Below are 25,197 nucleotides of genomic sequence, written 5' to 3'. Positions count from 1 at the left end.
CCGTGCAACGGAAGAAAAGAGGTGGACAGCTGCGAAAAGCAACATATGGTCATCTGAAGGAGCCCTAAGGCCCCTTTCACATGAGCGAGTTCCACGCATTGGACTCGCAGTGTGTCAGCGAGCTTCCGTCCTGACCTCCCAGCACTGCCGGGGTCGCATAGCATTTTATTGATTTATGATGCTATGTAACCCTTACAGTTCTGGAATGTATTGGATAACACTGACAGAGTTATGTCAGTGTTATACCATACACTCCAATCCTCTAAGGCCCCTTTCAGACGAGCGGGTGTCATGTTCAGACCGCCAGGAGGATAGTCCAACGGTCAAACAGGAACCACAGCCTGCAAAACCCTGCGGCCAAAGACAGCATCAGCCGAAGCCAGCGAATGCAACTGATAAAACTTCGTAAAGGTATGCAAGGACGACTAGGTGGCCGCCTTACACAGCTGAGACGCAAAGGCACGATTGCGCCTTGTCCATGAAGCTTCCACCTCCCTAGTGGAGTAAGCGGTAATCTGAGCCGGGGGAACCCTGCCACGAGCGCGATAAGCCGTGGCCATAGTCGAGCGGATCCATCGCGCCACAGTGACCTTGGATGCCGCCAGACCCTTACGAGGCCACTTGGGAATCACAAAGAGGGAGTCTGAACGGCGGACGGAGGCTTAGTGGTGATAGTGTATACTCTGTTCCTGTGTACCTACTGTCAGCACTAAGCGCTAGCAGCCCAATTCTGCTCTCTGCACTGAGTAACAGAGAAGCGTAGGACAGAGGGGATACAGAGCTGCCAGGATTAACAGGGTCACAGGCAGACAGAGGAGATATAGGGGGACAGACTTTGGGGTAGTGAGACAAGAGGCCAGCTGAGAAGCCCGCCTCTGTATTTTACATATGGTCATCTTCAGCGTTCAGTCGAATGCAAAAGACAGACTCTCCTTAGTAATGCTCATTTAGAAACTCTTTCATCCTGTTATCTAGAAAAAAAATAAGCACTTTTCACTAATAAAATATTAAACATATCACACAAAGACCACCGTTTAGTCAAAAACAAGAAAAGTTTATTTTACTGGGGTATCAAAACATGGTCAGACAGGAAAATATAAAAAGAGGTCAGAAAACACCAGGCACTTGAGGCGACGACTCCTGGACCCATATACCAGGGTAATCTGATAACAGACACTTGACGTTAGGACACTTTGTTCAGTCGTGGACAACAGAACCTGCAGCGGCTCAATTTGGCACTTGGTGAAAATCTCTGCCCAGCATTGGAATTCATCTTTTGGGGAATGATTAGGCTGTCCCTTTAAGTGGACTCCTAGGCAAGTTGTTTGTGCAGACATGAGATATACATACATACAAAGGGGCATTGTAACCGTCCCCTGCACACTGGTGGGACTAGCATGTCAGCCAGACAAAGAACACATTGCAAAAGGACAAAGTGCAATTTTTTTTAACCCATGTGCTCCCAGAACATACGCCTAAGACATCTCCCCTCTAAAACCCGCAGTGAATAGAAGCATAAGCCGCCCACTTCTGCCGTGCTGTGAAAATATTCGCTGTTAATTTCATATGCCTGGAAAAGCTGGCGGACAATTAATATGGTGTCTACTGCAGCTCCTGCACGGAGCAAACAGAGTTTAAAGGGACACTCCAGGTAAAAGTGATTTTAGGCTTTATGAGAGGGTATTGTATGACACTGGTATGCATTGCCCCCTCAGCCCCTGCGCTAGGTATATTACAGTATCAGGTTTGCTTGAAATGTTCCTCTGAAGGGGTCTTTTGAGATGGGGAACCAACGGCTGAGGTGCAAAAGTAAAAAATAAAGCCAGCAGCAATGAAGTGCATGTAGACAGCATGTCACACTTCCATTCCGGTAGGGACCAGAATGCTTGTGACAGGTAAGTGTTTCTTTTTTTTGTTTTTTTTCTACTTTTGCACCATGCCCGGACCATTGGTTCCCCAGTCTTGGAGAACCCCTTTAATTTAGAAGTGGATGACTCAAGGCTTCTACTTTCTGGCAACCCGACAATTTTTGGTAAAGAAATAGAGCTTTGGTCATCAGTGTAAGACGATGGCTCGGTTTTGCTATAAGACGAGGACACGGCTGCATGTATGTTGCCCGACTACAACGGTGAGGTGACTGCGTGCATTCGACATACATCAAGGCACTAAATACTAAAGGCTTGTGTCATTTTTGTCATCCTTCCATGTGACAAGTCTCTTCTGCTCTACAAAGAGCTTCCAATTAATTTGGCAAAAGCTGTGTAAGGACGAACGGAAGGGGTTTTCACGTATAGACATTGTAGCACACGTACACCATATATGACTGACTGGTGGGGGGCAGGACTGCTAGGACAACCATCGATCTTGGGAACGAGGATGCTTGGGTGTCTTGGTGGTGGCTCACATGTAGATACTCTCCATTATAGTCAATGGGCAACACAGAAATGGTTGGGTGCAGTTGCTCTCCAGTTTCTGTATATCCTACTCACTATAACGGAGAACAACATATGCAAGGCCACGTCCCCGCTGCTGACTGGCTACCATTTTTCTTAGGTTCAGTAAAGGTCCTAGTGGTCAGACTCCTACCATGAGACTACTGTGCCAGATATGACTGTAGTGGTAAGACACCAGTCCGGGCATACACAGTGTGACGTCCACGTTGCTAACCGAATACAAAATGTAAAACGAAGGAACTCTGCAAACAGATGGAACTAAAACATCTCCATGGTAACAGACTAAAAAAAAAACGAAAAAAAAAACCTGTAGTCTGATCCTGCAGTCACACGTCTTATTATCTGTCCCCCATTTCATAAAACCATAGGTTATCAAAAAAACGTCATGGCAGTAGAACGTCAGGATCAGACTACACAAGTCTAATGCTAAGGAGACCCATAAGTCTAAAAAGGAGCTGTAGATAAAACACGATGAGGACAATTCGCCAAGTTTCTTCAATTGTTATATTAGACACTATGGAACAATAAAGTAATAGTTGTGAAGTTGTTGGTCCTTCCCTTTAAAGAGGTTGGCCCATCTGGCACTTTGGTGGCATATTGCTAGGATATGCCACCAATGTGATAAGTGTGGGTCCAACCTCTGGAACCTGCACCTACAGTATCTCTAGAATGGTGCCCACAAAGTGAACGAGAGCACACCACACACGCGCTGCCTCCTCTCCATTCACTTCTGTGAAAGTGATGAAAATAGACAAGTGCCAGCTCAGCTATGTCCAGAACTCCCATAGCGGTGAATGTAGAGGTGGCCGCACTTGTGTTGTGCGCTCCCCATTCCCTTCCGGAAATAGTTGTGAGCGCTAGCTTGGCTCTTTCAGAACTCCCATAGAAGTAAATGAAAAATCACATAGGGCATGAGCTCCACCTCTGGGACCCGCGCCTATTGGACATTGGTGGTATAGCCAAGCTATATGACATCAAAGTGCGAGATGGGCCAACCCCTTTAAGACACTGCACTTTATATGCAACCGACCGCCCCCAAATAACTACAGGGACACAGGGGGAAAATCAGGCACCCAGTGGCCCCATCAGATTGTATAAGCAAACTATATTCTATGGATGGCCTCCTGTGGCAACTGCAGGGAACTGGATGTCCTCACAGTTGCTCTTCTGTAGGTTTTCTGAAGTAAGAAAACATTTTACACCAGGAAAAAAAAAAAAAAAATATTTAAGATTTACATTTGCATAGATTTTGCTATTTCAACATATCAATTACTGAGTCCTAACCCTAAAGATTATATCGGATTTAGCAATAAAAACATATTAACCTTTAATCTTACTGATAATACTAGTCAAAAGAACAGAATCCAAAATGTTAAAAATAAATTAGTGCATCGGTGCGTGCAAAGGTATGGCTACGTGTATGTGAGGTCCGTCGCCCAGCGGACACTGTGACCTATGGCTGTCCAGCTGTCATAGGACAAGTGGCCCATGCAAAAGGCTAATTGATCACTGGAAGGAGGATTCACAGGCGGCAGATTTTCATCTGAATGGGGTTTGCAGAAATGCCACCGCATTCAGATGTCACATAAGCTGCCTCGTGTGAATGTATCGCTTCAGTGCGAAAAGGAACTGCGTAGTATCTATCATCTGCCCAGCAGTAAGTATGTCACCCCGATACTGAGGGTGGATCTGAATTCAGGCAATGATAATGTGATACTGAGATCGCATGACACCACAGTGAGCCCCAGACAGCGGGAGCAGAGACGACATACCTGCACACGGGCTGTATCCACATACACTGCTGGCTGAGGTCACATACATACATAAATAAATGCACATACACAGACAACAGAATAAAACACGTGGCACACAGGGACGTGGCTGTAAGTCAGCGCCGAACATTGAGGCATATTCCTGTGTGGACAACGAAAGTCCAGTCTGGACCCCAAAGTGAGTGTTCTGGGGAACAGGGAGCGAGGCCTCCGGCCACCTACCACCGGCTTAAGGTTTAGGCAAAGAATGCTGCCATATATATCTACACACATGTATAAAACCGCAGACAGACGTATCGATTGCACATATTTACACAGATATACACGCGCCGTGAAAACGCATTCTGTAACACACAGCCAGTGTGAACATTACTTTAAGTTTAAAATTCAGTGTTTTCAGCTTTGTATGAACGAGGGTGTATGGGCATGGTACCCCTCCGCTTCTCAGCACCCTCCTGTAAATTACATTTCTGATTCGGACTGCACGGCCTTCTTCTTTGCTCGAGGCTTGCTGCTCCGGACAGATGCCTGTAAGCGATAGGAGAGAAGTGGTGAGGTATATAGCGGTAGGGGCAGATAGACGACATGGTATATACAGTATAGTAGTGCTCAGCTGTGTGTATACCAGTACAGTCAGTATAGTAACAGTGTATATAGTATAGCGGTAGGTGTAGATAGATAATACATACAGTATATATATAGCAGTAGTGGTCAGCTGTATGTAGTCCAGTACATTCAGGATAGTAGCAGTGTTAGGTTGTGATGTATACAGTATAACAGTAGGGGTAGATAGTGTGTTTGACATGGTACATACAGTATATATAGCGGTAGAATTCAGCGGTATGTATACCAGTACATTCAGGATAGTAAGTGTTATGCTATATGTATATAGTATAACAGTAGGGGTAGATAATGTGTATGACATGGTACATACAGTATATATAGCGGTAGTGCTCAGCAGTGTGCATACCGGTACATTCAGTATAGTATAGAGGACTGCAGTGGGTGTAGGCCATGTAGATAAGACACTGTGCTGGGTTATGATTATTCCTCACCTCTTTAGCCAGCCCCTTCTTCTTGGACACCCTCAGACTCTGGGTCCTCTGCAGTGGTTTTGGCGGTAGGCCTCCTCTTGTTCTTGCGGAGGTTTTGCCTTCAGTGTCTGACCACCTTTCATCCATGGAGTCACTGTCGGCTTGGGACTGAGTTGAATAACCTGTACAAAAAGTGTTTATAGACACTGGTCTGACAAAATGTACTAATGTGACCTCAAGTCACAGATAGAAGCTCACCAATAGGGCGGCGATGGAGTTCAGCTTCTGGATACAGGGGATCTCTGTAGTGTATGGGAGCATCATCCGGGAGATCCCTCAAATCCTGCATGCTGAAGCTGCGGAGACGTCCAACCAGAGCTCCTTGCCCCTGGAAAAAAACATTGTGCAGTTTTTCCACTATAATTGGACGCCCCATTGACAGGGGTGGCAACTCTCTGTGGTGACAGCTCCTCCATACATGGGGCACCTGGCCATCACTGTACTGTGTAGTTGGCCAAAGAGGAGACAGAAGAGGTCATAAAAGGCTTCTGTCTCCTCTCCAAAGTGTCTCTCGATGGATGGGCAGCCAACCTGATCCTTCTCAACTGCAGGAACTAGTGAATTAAACCCTTGCAGTACATTTACAGCTTGGGTTAAAGGAGTTACATATTGATGACCTATCCCCAGGATAGGTCATGAACAGTGGCGGATTACAATAGGGGCGTTCGGGTCAGTAGCCCCGGGCCCAGCGCCGACCCGAATGCCCACATACTTTTTATTTCATGTGCCTACTTTGGGGGACATGTGGGGACACACAGGAGGACATATTAGTGAAGAGGCATCGAGTACATGGGGGGGGATACCGTTTGGGGCAAATTACTATGTGGGGGAAAACTATTATGGAAGGACTACTATGTGGGGGCAAATTACGTTGTGGACGCAGTGTGGGGAAACTACTGGGTGGGGGAAAATGCTATGTGGGGGCAGTGTGGGGGGGGGAAATTGCTATGTGGGGGCAGTGGGGGGGGGGGAAATTGCTATGTGGGGGCAGTGTGGTAGAAATTACTATGTGGGGGCAGTGTGGAGGAAATTACTATGTGGGGGCAGTGTGGTGGAAATTACTATGTGGGGGCAGTGTGGTGGAAATTACTATGTGGGGGCAGTGTGGGGGAAATTACTATTGCTATTGGGGAAGCACTGTAGGGGCAATTCTATTATTTATGGCGAAACTATACAGGGATTATTGCCTGGAGCACAATATAGGGTGTCATTTTACTGGGGGCACTCTAGGGGACATTAGGGTTAATTTATCAAACTTGTGTAAAATAGAACTGACTTAGTTGCCCATAGCAGCCAATCAGGTTGCACTTTTCATTTTTGTCAGCTCCTTTGCAAATCCAGTTCTACTTTACACCAGTTTCATAAATTACCCCAATTATGTCTATTAGGGTCACTATTTTTTCAGCAGTATAGTTCCTGGGACATTGTGGAGCATAGAGGGCACAGTATTGGGGCTGGCAGCAGGATGACACTGTGGGGACACCAGGATGAGGAGGTTGATGGAAAAGTTGAGAAATCTAACATGTCTGTGTTACAAACTCTGTAGAGACGAGATGCGGCTGAAAGAATTTGCCATGGCGGTCTGGGTCAAATGGAGGAAAAGAGGAAAGAGAAGGTCTACATGACAGGAGATGTCCCTGGATGTAACAGGTATGTGGTGCTGTATTCTCCTCCATGTCTTTTTTATTATAATTATATGTATTTAAAATTTGGCGACCAAAGTTTTCAGTTTTGGACCCAATTTGGGGTATTTTAGTCTGAAGATGTCATATGGCCTAGGAAGAGACTGTGGCGCTCACGAAGCACCGCAAACTCTTCATACAAAAAAATAAAATAAAATGGAGGGAGGGGCCCAAGTTGGGTAGACATACACTTAATCCGCCCCTGGTCTTTAATATCAGATAAGTGTGGGTCCGACACCTGCCTCCCCCACCAATCAGCTGTGTTAAAAGACTGGAGTACTCGGACGAGAGCTGTGGCCTCTTCATATTATGCCAAGCACAGTGCCGTACATTGTATAGTGGCTTTGCTTGGTACTGCAGCCCAGTCTCATGCACCCGAGTGGGATTGAGCTGCATAAGGGCCATGTAACCGATAAATGTGACGTCATAGGCTAAGGAAGATGCCGCAGTGTTCATCCGGCAACATAGCCAACAACTGATCAGCGTGGGTGCCAAGAGGTAACACTGGGTAAATAGGTCCTCCCATCACATTCATAGCATGGCAATAGGATAACTATTCCACTTGTGGAGGTACCTTGGTAGCTGCTTGTACGGCCGCAGTGGCCGCTATGTTCAGACCTTTTCGTCCAAGTGTGACAACTGATTCGTAGCTTCGCTCCTTTGCCTGCACGATATAGGAGTCGATTTCCTGGGGGCAGAAAGAGGATTTAGGTCAAATGTGTGTCATATCGAGAAAAAGGTTGACAGAAGGTTAATACTAAGGTATTCAGCAGACTTAAGACTCTCTTCCTGCAGCTGCTCTGCGAGGTAAGGAACAGGTCAGGACAGACGCAGCCTGAGGAATCCAGGAGCAGCCGGTGGCAATGCTGCTGCAGAGTACGACCGGGTCTCAAGAATCTACACTTTTTGGAATTTAGAGAACAGAGGTGGTAGTTATACTCTGCCCAGACAGTTTTTTTTTTTTTTTTTTTTTATGTAGACCGTGACATGGGCAGGGAAAAAAATAAATAAAAAATAATTTGTGAAAATAAATAAATTTTTCTTTCTTATTAATTTTCTTTGTTACACAAGATTTAAAAACAAAACATTTCCAAAATTACGTATATATTTGTACCATAAAAATGGACGCCGTTTATGTATTTTATCTACTGGCTGGCTCACCGCAAGACTTTAAAGGACTAGAGCGCATTTAGGCGGCCCATTTTTTGCTCGTTCTATGGCACTGCCAGTACAGATGTTGTACAGCACCAAAACATTAGAAACTCCCTCAAAGTGACTTTTTTATGTTTTTCTGCATTCATCCTTCGGAAACTTGGATATTTTAAGCTTTTGGCTTTTATTTTTAACATTTTATTATTATTTTTTATTTTAAATATGCATGCAGCTATACTTAAAGGGAGTCTTTTACCTAATCTGAGCATTTTAGACCGCTCAGATCAGGTTATAGACTCTTTGACCCCCATTACAATGTTACTTTTGTTTTATGTGTCCCTCATCCAGATATTGGAGAAAAAAAACACTTTTTAAACGTATGCAAATGAGCTTCTGAAGGTGCCCAGGGGCAGCGTTACTGGGCGATGTGCCCAGAAAAAAAACACCTCTTTCAACCCTCTGGCCCGCCCTTCTGTCCTATTATTACCTCCTCCTCTGCCTCTAGCCAGCGGATGTCACGAGCGGCAAGAGTAGAAGTCAGGCTGGGAACTGGCCCGCACCTGCGCACTGCTCTGCCCATTATGGGCGGAGGAACAGCTTTTCATATTGCGCATGCGCCGGCCAACTAAAGACAGCCCACAGGAGCATGCGCAATATCAAAAGCTTTTCCTCTGCCCATAATGGGCAGAGCAGTGCGCAGGTGCGGGCCAGTTCCCAGCCTGACTTCTTCTCTTGCTGCTCATGACGTCCGCTGGCTGGAGGCAGAGGAGGAGATGATAATAGGACAGAGGGCTGAAAGAGGCGTGTTTTTCTGGGCACATCGCCCAGTAACGCCGCCCCTGGGCACCTTCAGAATCTCATTTGCATACGTTTTAAAAGCGGGTTTTTTCAATATCTGGACGAGGGACACAGAAAACAAAGGTACCATTGTAATGAGGGTCAAAGAGTCTAAAACCTAATCTCAGCAGTCTAAAACGCTCAGATTAGGTGAAAGACTCCCTTTAATACTTACTGTGAGTAAGCTGCTCTCTAATGACAACACAGTTACAGCGATCTGCATGGCCATGGGGCACTGGCAGGCGGCAATGTAACCCAACGCTGTCAGGTTAGTTAGGAGCTTACCACCATGACCTATAAAGTCGTATGGAAGTAAGCAAGTGGTTAACATAAAATCATGATTTATCGTTTTATAGTACATTATATCCTACACAAAAGCCTCTGTTTTGCAGCATGTTATGCTTGGCAGTGTAAAACCAGCAGGGTATAATATGTATATACATAGTATATACATAAACTGTTAACGTCCTGCTATCTTGTTGTGGGGGTCTCAAAGGCCCGGTAGTGTAAAAATGCCGGTTTCAGGCTCTGATCTGCACTCTGCAGATCAGAGCCTGAAATCAGACACTAGCTGCTCTGTGCCCCCCCGATTGTTGTCCCCCTGTATCCCCCCCACTGACAGAATTGCAACATAGCCCACTTCACCTGATGAAAAAATGAAATAAAAAGCAATCAAAAGGTCATACATAGCCAAAAATGGTACCATTAAAGACTAGAGCCCTTCCCACAAAAAATTAGCCCTCACACAGCTCAGTCAACAAAAATAAAAAATAAAAAGTTATGGCCCTTAAAATCTATTTCAGCAAATTCCATGTTAGAAAACGTAGACGCCACTCCTTTCCTTCTGAGCCCTGCCTGTTCTGTTTACGAACATTAATGGGGTGTTTTTGTATACTTCAGAATCAAGGTAATAAATATTGATGTTCGTTTTGCTTTTAACCCTTGCTGTGTTAGGCTACTTTCACACTTGCGGCAGGACGGATCCGACATGCTGTTCACCATGTCGGATCCGTCCTGCGGCTATTTCGCCGTGCCGCCGGACCGCCGCTCCGTCCTCATTGACTATAATGGGGACGGGGGCGGAGCTCCGGCGCAGCACGGCGAAAGCCGCCGGACTAAAAAGCCTGACATGCAGTAGTTTTTGTCCGGCGGCCGCAAGTGTGAAAGTAGCCTTACAGGAAAAATTGGATTAACATTAAAAATCTGCACAAAAACTAAAAATTTCCCCTCCATTTTCCTTTAAAGGGAACCTGTCACCGGGATTTGGGGTATAGAGCTGAGGACATGGCTTGCTAGATGGCCGCTAGCACATCCGCAATACCCAGTCCCCATAGCTCTGTGTGCTTTTATTGTGTAAAAAAAACGATTTGATACATATGCAAATTAACCTGAGATGAGTCCTGTCCCTGACTCATCTCACATACAGGACTCATCTCAGGTTAATTTGCATGTGTATCAAATCGTTTTTTTTTTACACAATAAAAGCACACAGAGCTATGGGGACTGGGTATTGCGGATGTGCTAGCGGCCATCTAGCACCCCATGTCCTCAGCTCTATACCCCAAATCCCGGTGACAGGTTCCCTTTAATTATTGTGGAACACCTAAAGGGTTAAACATAGTTTGTAAAACCAGTTTTGAATAATTTGAGGGATGCAGTTCCGAAAATGGGGTAATTTATGGGCGGTTTCTATCATGTAAGAACCTCAAAGTGACTTTGTAACTTTAGTGGTCCTTGAAAAAGTCGGTTTTGAACATTTTATTGAAAATTTAAAAAAAAATTGCTTCTTAAATTCTAAGCTTTCTAACATCCTAAAAAATAAAATTTCATTTTTTAAATGATGCCAACATAAAGTAGACATATAGGGAATCTTAAATAAAACAAACACTATCTAATGAGGTATCACTATCTGCCTATAATACTTAGAAATTCTATTTTAGAAAATTGAAGTTTTTCCAAATTTTCAGCAAATTTTGGATTTTTTAAATAATACAAAGGTAAAACATAGCAACCAAAATTTACCCCCAACATAAAGTACGAGATATCATGAGAAAACAATCTCAGAATGGCTTGGATAAGTAAAAGCATTGCAAAGTTATTGGCACTTAAAGTGACATGTCAGATTTGCAAAATTTGGCCTGGCCACGAAGGTGAAAAATGGCCTGGTCTTGAAGGTATCTAAAGGATGCCTCTGAGCAGTTGGTGTAAGAATTGATCTGATGTGCTGCCGCCCTTCACTGATAACTACAACTGCCAATGCTCCACTACCCCTCACAAGCTATGATGGGAGCAGTAGTTCTGACATAACAGTTTGCAAGCAGTAAAAATAAGAAAGACACACACGCTTCCCGAGCTTCCCCTCCGTGTAACCGCCTCTTCACCAGAGCTTCCCCTCCGTGTAACCGCCTCTTCGCCAGAGCTTCCCCTCCGTGTAACCGCCTCTTCGTCAGAGCTTCCCCTTTGTGTAACTGGCATCTCTCTAGAGCTTTCCCCATATAACTGGCACCTCTCTATGGCTTTCCACTCGTGTAACTGGCTTATTTCCAGAGTTGTCCTGTGTAACTGGCACTCCTCCTGAGAGGTCACCGTGTAACTGGCATTTTTCCAGAGCTGGCCCCAAGTAACTGGTACTCTGCAAGAGCTGCCCCCCCCATGTAACCAGCACTTCTTCTAATCTCCTCCACATTATTTTGCCTCACAGACATTATGACCACATATCTGCCTCCTTGTGCAATGATACCTGCACCCCACTCCCATCCTGCGGTACAACTAGGAGAATTGCTCAGATGAAGTGTAAGAAATCTGGGTGAAGCCCATGAGGGAGACATAAGGTGGCATCAATGGCTCCTCCTCAGTGTTACACCAACCGTCTACCTTCCAATACATCAGAGAACAGATATTCCTGTTCTCTATGTACTGGCTGAAGTGGAGGATTGCTCTTCACTCCATGGTATATATACAGGCCCAGGCCACCCCAGTGCGCACACACAGGAATGTTAATGGCGATACGGTATACGGTACCTTCTCCCGCAAGGACAGGACAGGATGAACGCACTTCCTGTACAGTAGGCTGGCTCCTCGTGTGTATGGGGACAGCAGCCAGACCACAAAGGCCATCTTGATCTCATAATAGAATGGGAACCTGTCCAGGAAAGAGAAACTTATCAGAGGAGAAAGGGAAAAATGGCAGAACAATACCAGGACATTGGGGGATGGGAGAAAACAATATCCATATGTGAAAAGTTCCATGATTCACTGAAAAATCTTACCAGGCAAGGAAAATGTCTGTGAAGGTTTCTACTGTCATGAAGAGGGCAAAGACGATCCAGTACATCATCCAGCGGACCTGAGAAGAGAAGCGGAATGGCGGTCACACATCCATTGTGGTGTACGACGTGACGGTCAGAGACCGAGGATGAAAAATATGTGGCAGAATTATGAGAATTCTCCCACTGTAAAAAAATGAAAAATTAAGCAACTTTGCAAAAAAGGTTAAAGGGGTTGTCCCACTTTGCTTTTTTAATCTTATCAGCAGTAGATGTCCTGATAACTTCCTGGTTCTCAGGCAGTTGAGTGAAGGCCACGCCTCCTCATGACTCACCCTGCGTGCTCGTTCATGTGTATGAGGTCATCCACATGGAGCCGTATGTGAGGTCCCGCCCCCCCCCCCAGTATAATAAACATTGAGTGCGGCCCCCCCCCCAGTATAATATACATTTAGTGCGCCCCCCCCCCCCCCAGTATAATATACATTCAGTGCGGCCGCCCCCCCCCCAGTATAATATACATTCAGTGCGGCCACCCCCCCCCCCCCCCCAGTATAATATACATTCAGTGCGGCCACCCCCCCCCCCCCAGTATAATATACATTCAGTGCGGCCACCCCCCCCCCAGTATAATATACATTCAGTGCGGCCACCCCCCCCCAGTATAATATACATTCAGTGCGGCCACCCCCCCCAGTATAATATACATTCAGTGCGGCCACCCCCCCCCCCAGTATAATATACATTCAGTGCGGACCCCCCCAGTATAATATACATTGGTGGCGCAGTGGGAAGTGCCAATGAGGGTTAAAAAAATAAATAAAAAATTAACTCACCTCCTCCAATTGTTCGCGCAGCTGCCGGTCTCCTGTTCTATCTTTAGGACCTGTGAAAGGACCTTTGGTGACATCACTGTGGTCATCACATGGTACATCATATGATCCATCACCATGGTAATGGACCATGTGATTAGCTCAGTGACGTCACCAAAGGTCCTTTCACAGGTCCTAAAGATAGAACAGGAGACCGGCAGCTGCGCGAACAATTGGAGGAGGTGAGTTAATTTTTTATTTATTTTTTTAACCCTCATTGGCACTTCCCACTGCGCCACCAATGTATATTATACTGGGGGGGTCCGCACTGAATGTATATTATACTGGGGGGGGGTGGCCGCACTGAATGTATATTATACTGGGGGGGGTGGCCGCACTGAATGTATATTATACTGGGGGGGGGGGTGGCCGCACTGAATGTATATTATACTGGGGGGGGGGGGGGGTGGCCGCACTGAATGTATATTATACTGGGGGGGGGGGGGGGGGGGGGGGGGGCGCACTGCGCCACCAATGTTAATACAAATGCAGGAGGTGGGTGCCGGAGTGAAATAGCCGGCACCCGACCTCTATGATAGGGGGCTGCGATCAGCGGCAGTTAACCCCTAAGGTCCCGCTCCCTGTCATAGAGGTCGGGTGCCGGCTATTTGATTCCGGCACCCGCCTGCTGTATTTGCGCATGCGCGGGCGTGCGCGTACTTGTAGGAATGGAGAGGCGGCCCGAGTACTTGTTCAGCCGTTGTGCGCAGGCGCGGCACAGCGATGCGGCCGGACGAAAGAGGCCGTATCCATGGGATACAGAAAACAACAAAGGAATCGCTTTACATGATTTTTTGAATGAAAGGTAGCTTTTGGATAATAACATGGATAGGAAGATATGTTGTGTGGGGGTAAATAGATTAGATAAAACCTATTTTATGAAGTGGGACAACCCCTTTAATTATACCCACACTTGCGTTGTCCGGATCCGGCATAGAGTTCCGTCGTCGGGGCTCTATGCCGGAAGAATCCTGATCAGGATTATCCTAATGCATTCTGAATGGAGAGAAATCCGTTCAGGATGCATCAGGATGTCTTCAGTTCCGAAACGGAACGTTTTTTGGCCGGAGAAAATACCGCAGCATGCTGCGCTTTTTGCTCCGGCCAAAAATCCTGAAGACTTGCCGCAAGGCCGGATCCGGAATTAATGCCCATTGAAAGGCATTGATCCGGATCCGGCCTTAAGCTAAACGTTGTTTCGGTGCATTGCCGGATCCGACGTTTAGCTTTTTTAGAGTGGTTACCATGGCTGCCGGGACGCTAAAGTCCTGTTTGCCATGGTAAAGTGTAGTGGGGAGCGGGGGAGCAGCATACTTACCGTCCGTGCGGCTCCCGGGGCGCTCCAGAGTGACGTCAGGGCGCCCCAAGCGCATGGATCACGTGATCACATGGAACACGTCATCCATGCGCACGGGGCGCTCTGTCATCATTCTGGAGCGCCCCGGGAGCCACATGGACTGTAAGTATACCGCTCCCCCGCTCCTACTATGGCAACCAGGACTTTAATAGCGTCCTGGCTGCCATAGTAACACTGAACGCATTTTGAAGACGGCTCCGTCTTCAAATGCTTTCAGTACACTTGCGTTTTTCCGGATCCAGTGTGTAATTCCGGCAAGTGGAGTACACGCCGGATCCGGACAACGCAAGTGTGAAAGGGCCCGAGACCAGCCTGTTTTGGGACTTAATGACAAAGTGATTTTTTTAATTTTCACATTCCAAGCGCTATAACTTTCTTACGTTTCCGTCAACGTATCTGGATTTTCTAAACCGTGTTTACTGTACCAGCTATATCACATGATAAATTCATAGTACAGGTCCTTCGAAAAAAAATTGCATATTGTGATAAAGTTCATTATTTTCTGTAATGTACTGATAAACATTAGACTTTCATATATTTTAGATTCATTACACACCAACTGAAGTAGTTCAAGCCTTTTTTTGTTTTAATATTGATGATTTTGGCATACAGCTCATGAAAACCCAAATTCCTATCTAAAAAAATTAGCATATCATGAAAAGGTTCTCCAAACGAGCTATTAACCTAATCATCTGAATCAACTAATTAACTCTAAACACCTGCAAAAGATTCCTGAGGCTTTTAAAAACTCCCAGCCTGGTTCATTACTCAAAACCGCAATCATGGGTAAGACTGCCGACCTGACTGCTGTCCAGAAGGCCATCATTGACACCCTCAAGCAAGAGGGTAAGACACAGAAAGAAATTTCTGAACGAATAGGCTGTTCCCAGAGTGCTGTATCAAGGCCCCTCAGTGGGAAGTCTGTGGAAAGGAAAAAGTGTGGCAGAAAACGCTGCACAACGAGAAGAGGTGACCGGACCCTGAGGTAGATTGTGGAGAAGGACCGATTCCAGACCTTGGGGGACCTGCAGAAGCAGTGGACTGAGTCTGGAGTAGAAACATCCAGAGCCACCGTGTACAGGTGTGTGCAGAATATGGGCTACAGGTGCCGCATTCCCCAGAAACAGCGGCAGAAGCGCCTGACCTGGGCTACAGAGAAGCAGCACTGGACTGTTGCATGTCATTCGGAAATCAAGGTGCCATAGTCTGGAGGAAGACTGGGGAGAGGGAAATGCCAAAATGCCTGAAGTCCAGTGTCAAGTACCCACAGTCAGTGATGGTCTGGGGTGCCATGTCAGCTGCTGGTGTTGGTCCACTGTGTTTTATCAAGGGCAGGGTCAATGCAGCTAGCTATCAGGAGATTTTGGAGCACTTCATGCTTCCATCTGCTGAAAAGCTTTATGGAGATGAAGATGTCATTTTTCAGCACGACCTGGCACCTGCTCACAGTGCCAAAACCACTGGTAAATGGTTCACTGACCATGGTATTACTGTGCTCAATTGGCCTGCCAACTCTCCTGACCTGAACCCCATAGAGAATCTGTGGGATATTGGGAAGAGAAAGTTGAGAGACGCAAGACCCAACACTCTGGATGAGCTTAAGGCCGCTATCGAAGCATCCTGGGCCTCCATAACAGCTCAGCAGTGCCACAGGCTGATTGCCTCCATGCCACGCCGCATTGAAGCAGCCATTTCTGCAAAAGGATTCCCGACCAAGTATTGAGTGCAGAACTGAACATATTTATTGAAAGGTTGACTTTTTTTGTATTAAAAACACTTTTCTTTTATTGGTCGGATTAAATATGCTAATTTTTTGAGATAGGAAATTTGGGTTTTCATGAGCTGTATGCCAAAATCATCAATATTAAAACAATAAAAGGCTTGAACTACTTCAGTTGTGTGTAATGAATCTAAAATATATGAAAGTCTAATGTTTATCAGTACATTACAGAAAATAATGAACTTTATCACAATATGCTAATTTTTTTAGAAGGACCTGTACACGGGTGATACCACATATGTGAAGATTTTATTTTTGCTAATTTTTTTCCATTGAATAGTCCCACAAGGGGATCATAATAGGCGATATTTTAATTGCTTCTAAAATACATTACACTTTTCCTGTGGTGCAATGTATTTTAAAGTGGTATCCCCATCACAGACAATGGGGGCATATCGCTAGGATATGCTCCCATTGTCTGATGGGTGTGGGTCCCACCTCTCCCCGCTCCATTCTCGTTCCACCTCTGGGACCCGCACCTTTTAGACAATGGGAAAACCCCTTTAACCACTTCAGCCCCCCTAGCTAAAACCCCCTTAATGACCAGGCCACCTTTTACACTTCTGCACTACACTACTTTCACCGTTTATCGCTCGGTCATGCAACTTACCACCCAAATGAATTTTACCTCCTTTTCTCCTCACTAATAGAGCTTTCATTTGGTGGTATTTCATTGCTGCTGACATTTTTTGTTATTAATCGAAATTTAACGATTTTTTTGCAAAAAAATGACTTTTTTCACTTTCAGTTGTACAATTTTGCCAAAAAAACGACATCCATATATAAATTTTTCACTACATGTCTTTGATAAAAAATAAAAGTTTGGGTAAAAAAAAAAAATGGTTTGGGTAAAAGTTATAGCATTTACAAACTATGGTACAAAAATGTGAATTTCCGCTTTTTAAAGCAGCTCTGACTTTCTGAGCACCTGTCATGTTTCCTGAGGTTCTACAATGCCCAGACAAACACCCCACAAATGACCCCATTTCGGAAAGTAGACACCCTAAGGTATTCGCTGATGGGCATAGTGAGTTCATAGAACTTTTTATTTTTTGTCACAAGTTAGCGGAAAATGATGATTTTTTTTTTTTTTTGTTTTATTTCTTACAAAGTCTCATATTCCATTAACTTGTGACAAAAAATGAAAACTTCCATGAACTCACTATGCCCATCACAAAATACCTTGGGGTGTCTTCTTTCCAAAATGGGGTCACTTGTGGGGTAGTTATACTGCCCTGGCATTCTAGGGGCCCAGATGTGTGAGAAGAAGTTTGCAATCAAAATCTGTAAAAAATGACCGGTGAAATCCGAAAAGGTGCACTTTGGAATGTGGGTCCCTTTGCCCACCTAGGCTGCAAAAAAGTGTCACACATGTGGTATCGCCGTACTCAGGAGAAGTTGGGGAATGTGTTTTGGGGTGTTATTTTACATATACCCATGCTGGGTGAGAGAAATATATTGGTCAAATGCCAACTTTGTATAAAAAAATTGGAAAAGTTGTCTTTTGCCAAGATATTTTTCTCACCCAGCATGGGTATATGTAAAATGACACCCCAAAACACATTCCCCAACTTCTCCTGAGTACGGCGATACCAGATGTGTGACACTTTTTTGCAGCCTAGATGCGCAAAGGTGCCCAAATTCCTTTTAGGAGGGCATTTTTAGACATTTGGATCCCAGACTTCTTCTCATGCTTTAGGGCCCCTAAAAAGCCAGGGCAGTATAAATACCCCACATGTGACCCCACTTTGGAAAGAAGACACCCAAAGGTATTCAATGAGGGGCCTGGCGAGTACATCGAAAAAAAAAATTTGGGCATAAGTTAGCGGAAATATTTTTTTTTTTTTTTTTTTTCTCACAAAGTCTCACTTTCCGCTAACTTGGGACAATAATTTAAATCTTTCATGGACTCAATATGCCCCTCAGCAAATACCTTGGGGTGTCTTCTTTCCAAAATGGGGTCATTTGTGGGGTGTTTGTACTGCCCTGGCATTTTAGGGGCCCTAAAGCGTGAGAAGTCTGGAATATAAATGTCTAAAATATTTTACGCATTTGGATTCCGTGAGGGGTATGGTGAGTTCATATGAGATTTTATTTTTTGACACAAGTTAGTGGAATATGAGACTTTGTAAGAAAAAAAATAAATAAAAAATTTCCGCTAACTTGGGCCAAAAAAATGTCTGAATGGAGCCTTACATGGGGGGTGATCAATGACAGGGGGGTGATCACCCATATAGACTCCCTGATCACCCCCCTGTCATTGATCACCCCCCCTGTAAGGCTCCATTCAGACGTCCGTATGATTTTTACGGATCCACGGATACATGGATCGGATCCGCAAAACACATACGGACGTCTGAATGGAGCCTTACAGGGGGGTGATCAATGACAGGGGGGTGATCAGGGAATCTATATGGGTGATCACCTCCCTGTCATTGATCACCCCCCTGTAAGGGTCCATTCAGACGTCTATATGTGTTTTGCGGATCCGATCCATGTATCCGTAAAAATCATACGGACGTCTAAATGGAGCCTTACTGGCGGGTGATCAATGACAGGGGGGTGATCAGGAAGTCTATATGGGTGATCACCCCTTGTCATTGATCACCCCCCTGTAAGGCTCCATTCAGACGTCCGTACGTGTTTTGCGGATCCGATCCATATATTCATGGATCCGTAAAAATCATACGGACGTCTGAATGGAGCCTTACAGGGGGGTGATCAATGACAGGGAAGTGATCAGGAAGTCTATATGGGTGATCACCCCCTTGTCATTGATCACCCCCCTGTAAGGCTCCATTCAGACCTCCGTATGTGTTTTGCGGATCCAATCCATGGATGCGTGGATCCGTAAAAATCATACGGACGTCTAAATGGAGCCTTATAGGGGGGTGATCAATGACAGGGGGTGATCAATGACAGGGGGGGGGGGGGTGATCAGGGAGTGTATATGAAGTGATCAGGGGTTAATAAGTGACAGGGGGGGTGTAGTGTAGTGGTGTTTGGTGCTACTTTGCACAGCTACCTGTGTCCTCTGGTGGTCGATCCAAACAAAAGGGACCACCAGAGGACCAGGTAGCAGGTATATTAGACGCTGTTATCAAAACAGCGTCTAATATACCTGTTATTGGTTAAAAAAATTACATCTCCAGCCTGCCAGCGAGCGATCGCCGCTGGCAGGCTGGAGATCCACTCGCTTACCTTCCGTTCCTGTGAGCGTGCGCGCCTGTGTGCGCGCGTTCACAGGAAATCTCGCGTCTCGCGAGATGACGCGTATATGCGTCGCTGAGCGCAGGGCTGCCACCTCCGGACCGCAGATCTGCGTTAGGCGGTCCGGAGGTGGTTAATGTCAGTGCTATACTGGCCTCCACCAGCTTGCTGGTGCATGATAGAGGCAGGCCTGGGGCCTTCATTAGGCCCCAGCCTGCCTGCGCACACTGACATGAGATTGCGGGGTGCCAATGGGAGAAAGAGGGAGTCCACTTACATGCCATTTGGCGGTGTTGCCCACAGAATGTAAGGGGTTAAACTGCCCGGATCGACGCTTCTGGTGGTCTGGCCCATTAGAGCAGGAGCGTGGCTTTTATGGGAGAGCCAAGCCCCTGCTCTCCACTGCACAGGAGAACCCTTAGTAACCGCCGTGGTTACTAAAGGGTTAAAAATTCCCTACCAGTTTGTTTCTTCAGCTCCTCCGCAGACTGTGCATCTCCATGGTTACAGACGACAAACTGTAGTCAGGTCCCGCGGTCATACTCCCTTCCATTTCAGGCTAACCTACTAAGTTTACCTTAGCACATACTAGACGGATGCAGGATTACACTGCACAGAACTAGTTTTGTAGTCTGTTACCATGGCGATGCATAGTTATGTACAGGAGCTGTAGAAACCCAACGACAGGAAATGTATAAGTAAGGCCTATTGCAAAGCTGCTTCATTTTTTCTTTATAGGGTTATGAGGACAATAGAATTTGGCTGAAATGGTGGCCATGGCCAGGATGGATATTCTGATCGGTGGGGGTCTGACACCCCACTGATCAGCTCGGTAGTGCTACAACTACACAGCTATGTCCACTGTGTGGTGGACAGATCTGGCAACTTTCATTGCTTCCACTGAGCTGAATAGCCACGCCGCAGTTCCATCTATCCACTACACAATGGAAGGAGCTGCGTCGTTCTGCCTCTGATTGGCGGGGGTGCCAGGTGTTGGGACTCCTGGTGATCAGATATTGAGGACCCATCAATATCACAATCCTGGACACCCCCTGCCAGCTACAATAGACTGACAAGCCAATGTTTGCTAGAGGGACCCCAGTTGGTAATCGAGAATCAGCTATGTTGGCTTTAACCTTTTCCCTGAGAGATAAGCGCAGTGAGACGTCTGGCACCCACTTATCTCCCTTAGGGCTCATTCAGACGGCTGTAGTGTTTTACGGATCCGCAAAACACGGATGCCGACCCACGTGCGATCCGCACATGGCCGGCACTATCAAAGAAAATGCTAAATTGTGGACAAGAATAGGACATGTTCTATCTTTTTTTGCGGAGCTGGGGAACGGAAGTGTGAATGCAGACAACACACGGTGTGCTGTCCGCATCTTTCGCGGCCCCATTGAAATGAATGGGTCCTTGCCCATTCCACAAAATTGCGGAACAGGTGCGGATCCGTTCATACAGCTTCTTTGCCAGTAAGAATGTGCATTGTCAGATTTAGGGTTTTTTATTACATTAATCACCAATACCACACCAGTCCCAGTCTACACATCCACTTGGTGTACATGGGTGTCACAGGGGTAAGTCTCCTGTTCAGGATCCCCCTCTAGGAGCGCTGACAGATTTGGGCTGTCCATGTATTTCATTATGATATTTCTTCCCCCAGCTTCTATTATATCGCTACTCACGTATTCTCGGACATTCTTGGTTTTCACAGCTTTGTATGATGAATAGGCGGGGTACAGCAATCCAAAGACAAGCCTAAGGGGGAGAAAAAAATAAATTATTATCCCGACATACCCTCAGGTTGCTGCAAAACTCTGCATGCAGTTATGCAAACGATTCTAATGGGTCTTGCCACAAGAGGGCGGAAAAGTTCATCCCCCATAAAAAAGGCTCTCAGAGGCTACTTTTGGGTAGTACTTGGTGAGAAATCGTTAAAGGGGTTGTCTCATCATGGACAATGGGGGAATATCGCTAGGATATGCCGCCATTGTCTTATAGGTGCGGGTCCCACACCTATATCGAGAACGGAGCCCCACGAGGTGGTGGCTGGAGGACTCCGGGCTTGCCACCACCAAGTCGGCTCCCCATAGAAGTGAATAGGAGCATACTGCACATGTGCGCCCCCACTCCCATTTATTTCTATCGGGCCGGCATAAATAGCCGAGCCAGCACTCGGCTATTTTCGCCGGCCTCATAGAAAATGAATGGAGAGCGGCTGCGCAGTGCGCCCTCCTTCACTTGCGGGGCTCCGTTCTTGATATAGGTGCGGATCCCATCGGTGGGACTCGCACCTATAAAACAATGGGGGCATATCCTAGCAATATGCCCCCATTGTCCATGATGAGACAACCCCTTTAACTGCTAGACATGCCTCTACAATGCATTTGAAGACATTTTGCCCAGCGGAAAGACTTGGAGAGGAGAAACATCATTTGACTAAAAGAAGCGGGGGAAGGGGGGGTAGTTTCGATGAATTGCCTGCTATCTAGGCCGTTCTGACCTAGCTGTTAGGAGCAGTGGTTAGATGAGGGCACACATATATATGGTGAAGAGGCTCCAGGCAGCCCTGAGAGACCACCAGTAGAGAGGCCTGTTTGATCTGCTGACAAGCATGAGCAGCCCCACAGTTTTGGTTTCCATCATCCAGACACAGGTGGCTCCTTCATTACACAGCCCTGTCTCTGTCTGAACCATCTCCAGGAGCTTAGCAGAAGGGAATTTGGTTTCATGGCGCCCATTATGTGTCCTGCCATGGACGGTCGCTTTTGTTTGCAGTGGAGTCATGAATGAGAAACCAGGACTGCTACAGACTGGAACCGTCCCTAATCGTCTTTAGGGATAAATCCAGGTTGTGTTTGGGATCCACGATGTTTGGGTTCCAGTATGGAGACCTCATGGTGAGCGCTTCAATCCTGACTTTGCTGTTGAACGACACACTGTCCTAACTGCTGGTGAGATGGTCTTGGAGCCATTGCATATGACAGTCGGTCACCCCTAGTAGTGACATGAGGGACACTAAAAGCTCAGTGATATGTGCAGGACATCCTGTAGCCATATGTGTTCCTCTCTTGGCAGGTATTTTTCAGCAAGATAATTCTTGCCCACAGACACAAGGGTTCCCTACGAATGTCTCCTCCAGATTACAAAACTTCCTTGACTGCCCGGTCACCAGTTTTATCTCCAATTGAGCAGTTATAGGACCAGCAGGGACACCAGCTTCCCTAATCTATGAGTGTGCAGGATCTAAGGTCCAGCCTTAACATCTGTGGGCAAATGTCCCACAGGATACCATACAGAACCTGTATGCCTAAATGCCCAACTGTATCTCATCTTGTGCCCAGGCCAGGGGCCGCATCTCATCTTGTGCCCAGGCCAGGGGCCGCATCTCATCTTGTGCCCAGGCCAGGGGCCGCATCTCATCTTGTGTCCAGGCTGGGGGAGGAATACATGCACACACTGTACAGACGGCTACATATGACGGTGAGGGGGGCACTAGGCTGCGGTGCTGTATACATATATACAGGGACACTTTACAAGGCACAGCACTGCACACGCCCAGAACAACGCTCAATGAAAGACCCAAAACAGTCATTAACTACGTGCCAGCATTAGTCAGCCTGGGTACACAGAGCCTGGCCGCCACCTACACCCGTCTATCCTTTCAGTGTAAAGCTTACCACCTATGTGTCAGGCAGCTCTACTCGAAATAAAATAAAAAAAAATCATAAATCAGGTGTGGCCTTTGGCACGCTCCCAGGTGGCTGTTTGAAGGGGACCTCGTCCTGCAGAGGGACACTGTGGTCACTGGTGGCAGAAGAGTGAAGAACAAATGCCAGGAGCCCTCAGAAGACAGGTGGGTGACATCAGATGTGAGGAGCTTCGGGATGATCATTAGCTGAACGCATCGCTGGTTGCTAGGGAACAGTCAGAACGTAATAACATTTAATTAAGATTTCCTAATGATAATTAGAAATGAGAGGTCTGCGGTTATCCTTCATTATGAGCTAGTCATTTCTATGAAGTGCCCAGAACCGTCACGTGACTGGAAACGGGAGGTTCAAGGACCCCAAGTCTGGGCCCCAGAGGAAGGCGGGGGGTCCCGATGTACGGACCCTTACTGAACACGAATGTTTATGGTGGGAAAACCATTTTCATATCCGCTCCTTGATGAAATGCCTGCTACAGAGCTGGTAGAGGTGCTTTTCTGGGATCATTGCGGCTTTAAAGGGGTTTTCCAGAACTTACATATCTTTAGGGTGGGTCATCAATATCAGATTAGTGGTGGAGGTCTGAAACCTGGCAATCCCACCAATCAGCTGCTTCCCTCACTGGAAACTATAAGGTATCATACTTCCTCTGCTCTTCTCATAGAAGTGAATGGATCATGCTGGGAGTTGTAGTTTCACAACCCCTGTAGTGTCCGGCTCCAGGGTACTTGGACGGGAGCTGAGCTGCAGTACCCCGTCATGGCCACTACGCCGTGCTGTTTCTGGTTCCGCCCACTGTATAGTTTCCAGTATCGGCGGTTTCCCAAAAAGAGCTGATCGTGGGGGTCCGCGGGGTCTGACCTCCACCGATCCAAAACTGATGACCTGTCCTGTGGATAGGGCATCAATAGCCAAGCCAAGTTCTGGAAAACCCCTTTAAGCAGCTGTCAGTGCCCTTCACAGTGCTGACAAAGACTTTCATAAAAGGGGTTAGAAGTTAAAATAAAATAAAAAGCTATGTGGCAATGAAGGGGTTATAATAGGACCCCACAGTTTTAGCTGACATGGTCGCCGTGGTGACGTGCCCGTACGCCACATGTGACTGCAGCAGTCTGACGGTGTATACCGCTGTGGCCGGCAATTAGTTGCAGCCGGCAAGTCCGGGATATGGGCACGTCATGGCTCGGAGGTGAACCGGCAAGTAGAACTTGTTTTAGCATTTTAACCCCTTCCCGTCTTTAAAGTTGGCCAACCCTTTTAAAAAAAAAATTAAAAAACAAAACACTTTGATTGATGGTTTCGCCCCAGACTGGTGCCAGGGCTTGGGTCACTACTACCACCTGGTCCAAGCCCTGGCTAAATTCTTCCTACTGGTGGGGGCCCCGGACCCTCACCAGGCATTTTCTTAAAGGGGCAAAGGGACACATGGCGCGAGGAAGGAGGCGGCTGTCAGGGAACAGGTGATGGGTGACGTCTTCAGAGCAGGTGCCCTCTGGCTACGAGAGGTGGGTCCCAGGCAGGGAGTTCCCCTTCCTCCACCAAACATGGGCGAGGGTTGTGCTAAGGGGACAAATATAAGACGGGTGACTATGAGCGGTGAGGTGCCCACCCATAGCCCCTATGAATGAGGGCGGGGGAGGGGAGGCTGGTACAGGACACCTTATAGGGCAGGCGATGAGCACCCAACTTTTCCGGGCTCCTGAATGGCCCCACAGCCACATTGCTGACACATTTGCCATCCAGGAGAGAAGGGACAGCTGGGGGACAACAACCCCCATCAGCACTACAATGGGCGACATGCCGGTTGTCACCCAGCTTGACGACAGTGGGCACAGCAGGCAGAAGAGGGCCCCTCTGCCAGGGAATGCTGGGACTTGTTGTCCCACTGGCTGGCTAGGTGTCCACAGTGTCAGTACAGGGACACGAGGATACTCACACTACGACCCGGGAGATGATCCACGACACCATCCTCCTCGCTGACGCTCTCCCCGGAGCTCTGGCTACTTCCG

The 25,197-nt window shown here is 46.8% G+C and overlaps 1 protein-coding gene across 1 annotated transcript; it reads right to left on the bottom strand.

The window, feature by feature from the left end:
• Nucleotides 1-1,033: 1,033 nt before the first annotated feature.
• Nucleotides 1,034-25,197, bottom strand: REEP4 (receptor accessory protein 4). The gene is made up of 8 exons (XM_044279026.1): nucleotides 25,125-25,197; nucleotides 21,164-21,236; nucleotides 12,260-12,336; nucleotides 12,012-12,132; nucleotides 7,576-7,689; nucleotides 5,518-5,647; nucleotides 5,281-5,441; nucleotides 1,034-4,753 (listed from the first exon to the last, which is right to left on the bottom strand). The coding sequence occupies exons 1-8, from the start codon at nucleotides 25,154-25,156 to the stop codon at nucleotides 4,688-4,690; spliced, it is 774 nt and encodes a 257-aa protein (XP_044134961.1). The 5' UTR covers nucleotides 25,157-25,197; the 3' UTR covers nucleotides 1,034-4,687.

This window comes from Bufo gargarizans, chromosome 2 (genome assembly GCF_014858855.1).
Source record: "Bufo gargarizans isolate SCDJY-AF-19 chromosome 2, ASM1485885v1, whole genome shotgun sequence".
NCBI classification, from domain to species: Eukaryota; Metazoa; Chordata; class Amphibia; order Anura; family Bufonidae; genus Bufo; species Bufo gargarizans.
Note: the sequence above shows the minus strand (reverse complement) of the source record. Positions and strands in the feature narration are given on the sequence as shown.

Bases quoted from the DNA above. Each gene is read 5' to 3' on its own strand.
- REEP4 (XM_044279026.1), bottom strand. From the start codon at position 25,156: ATGGTGTCGTGGATCATCTCCCGGGTCGTAGT. The intron at 12,337-21,163 runs GTGAGTAGCGAT...TTCTCTTCTCAG, and splicing joins CCAAGAATGTCCGAGAATAC to GTCCGCTGGATGATGTACTG. The intron at 5,442-5,517 runs GTGAGCTTCTAT...CTTTTTGTACAG, and splicing joins ACTCCATCGCCGCCCTATTG to GTTATTCAACTCAGTCCCAA.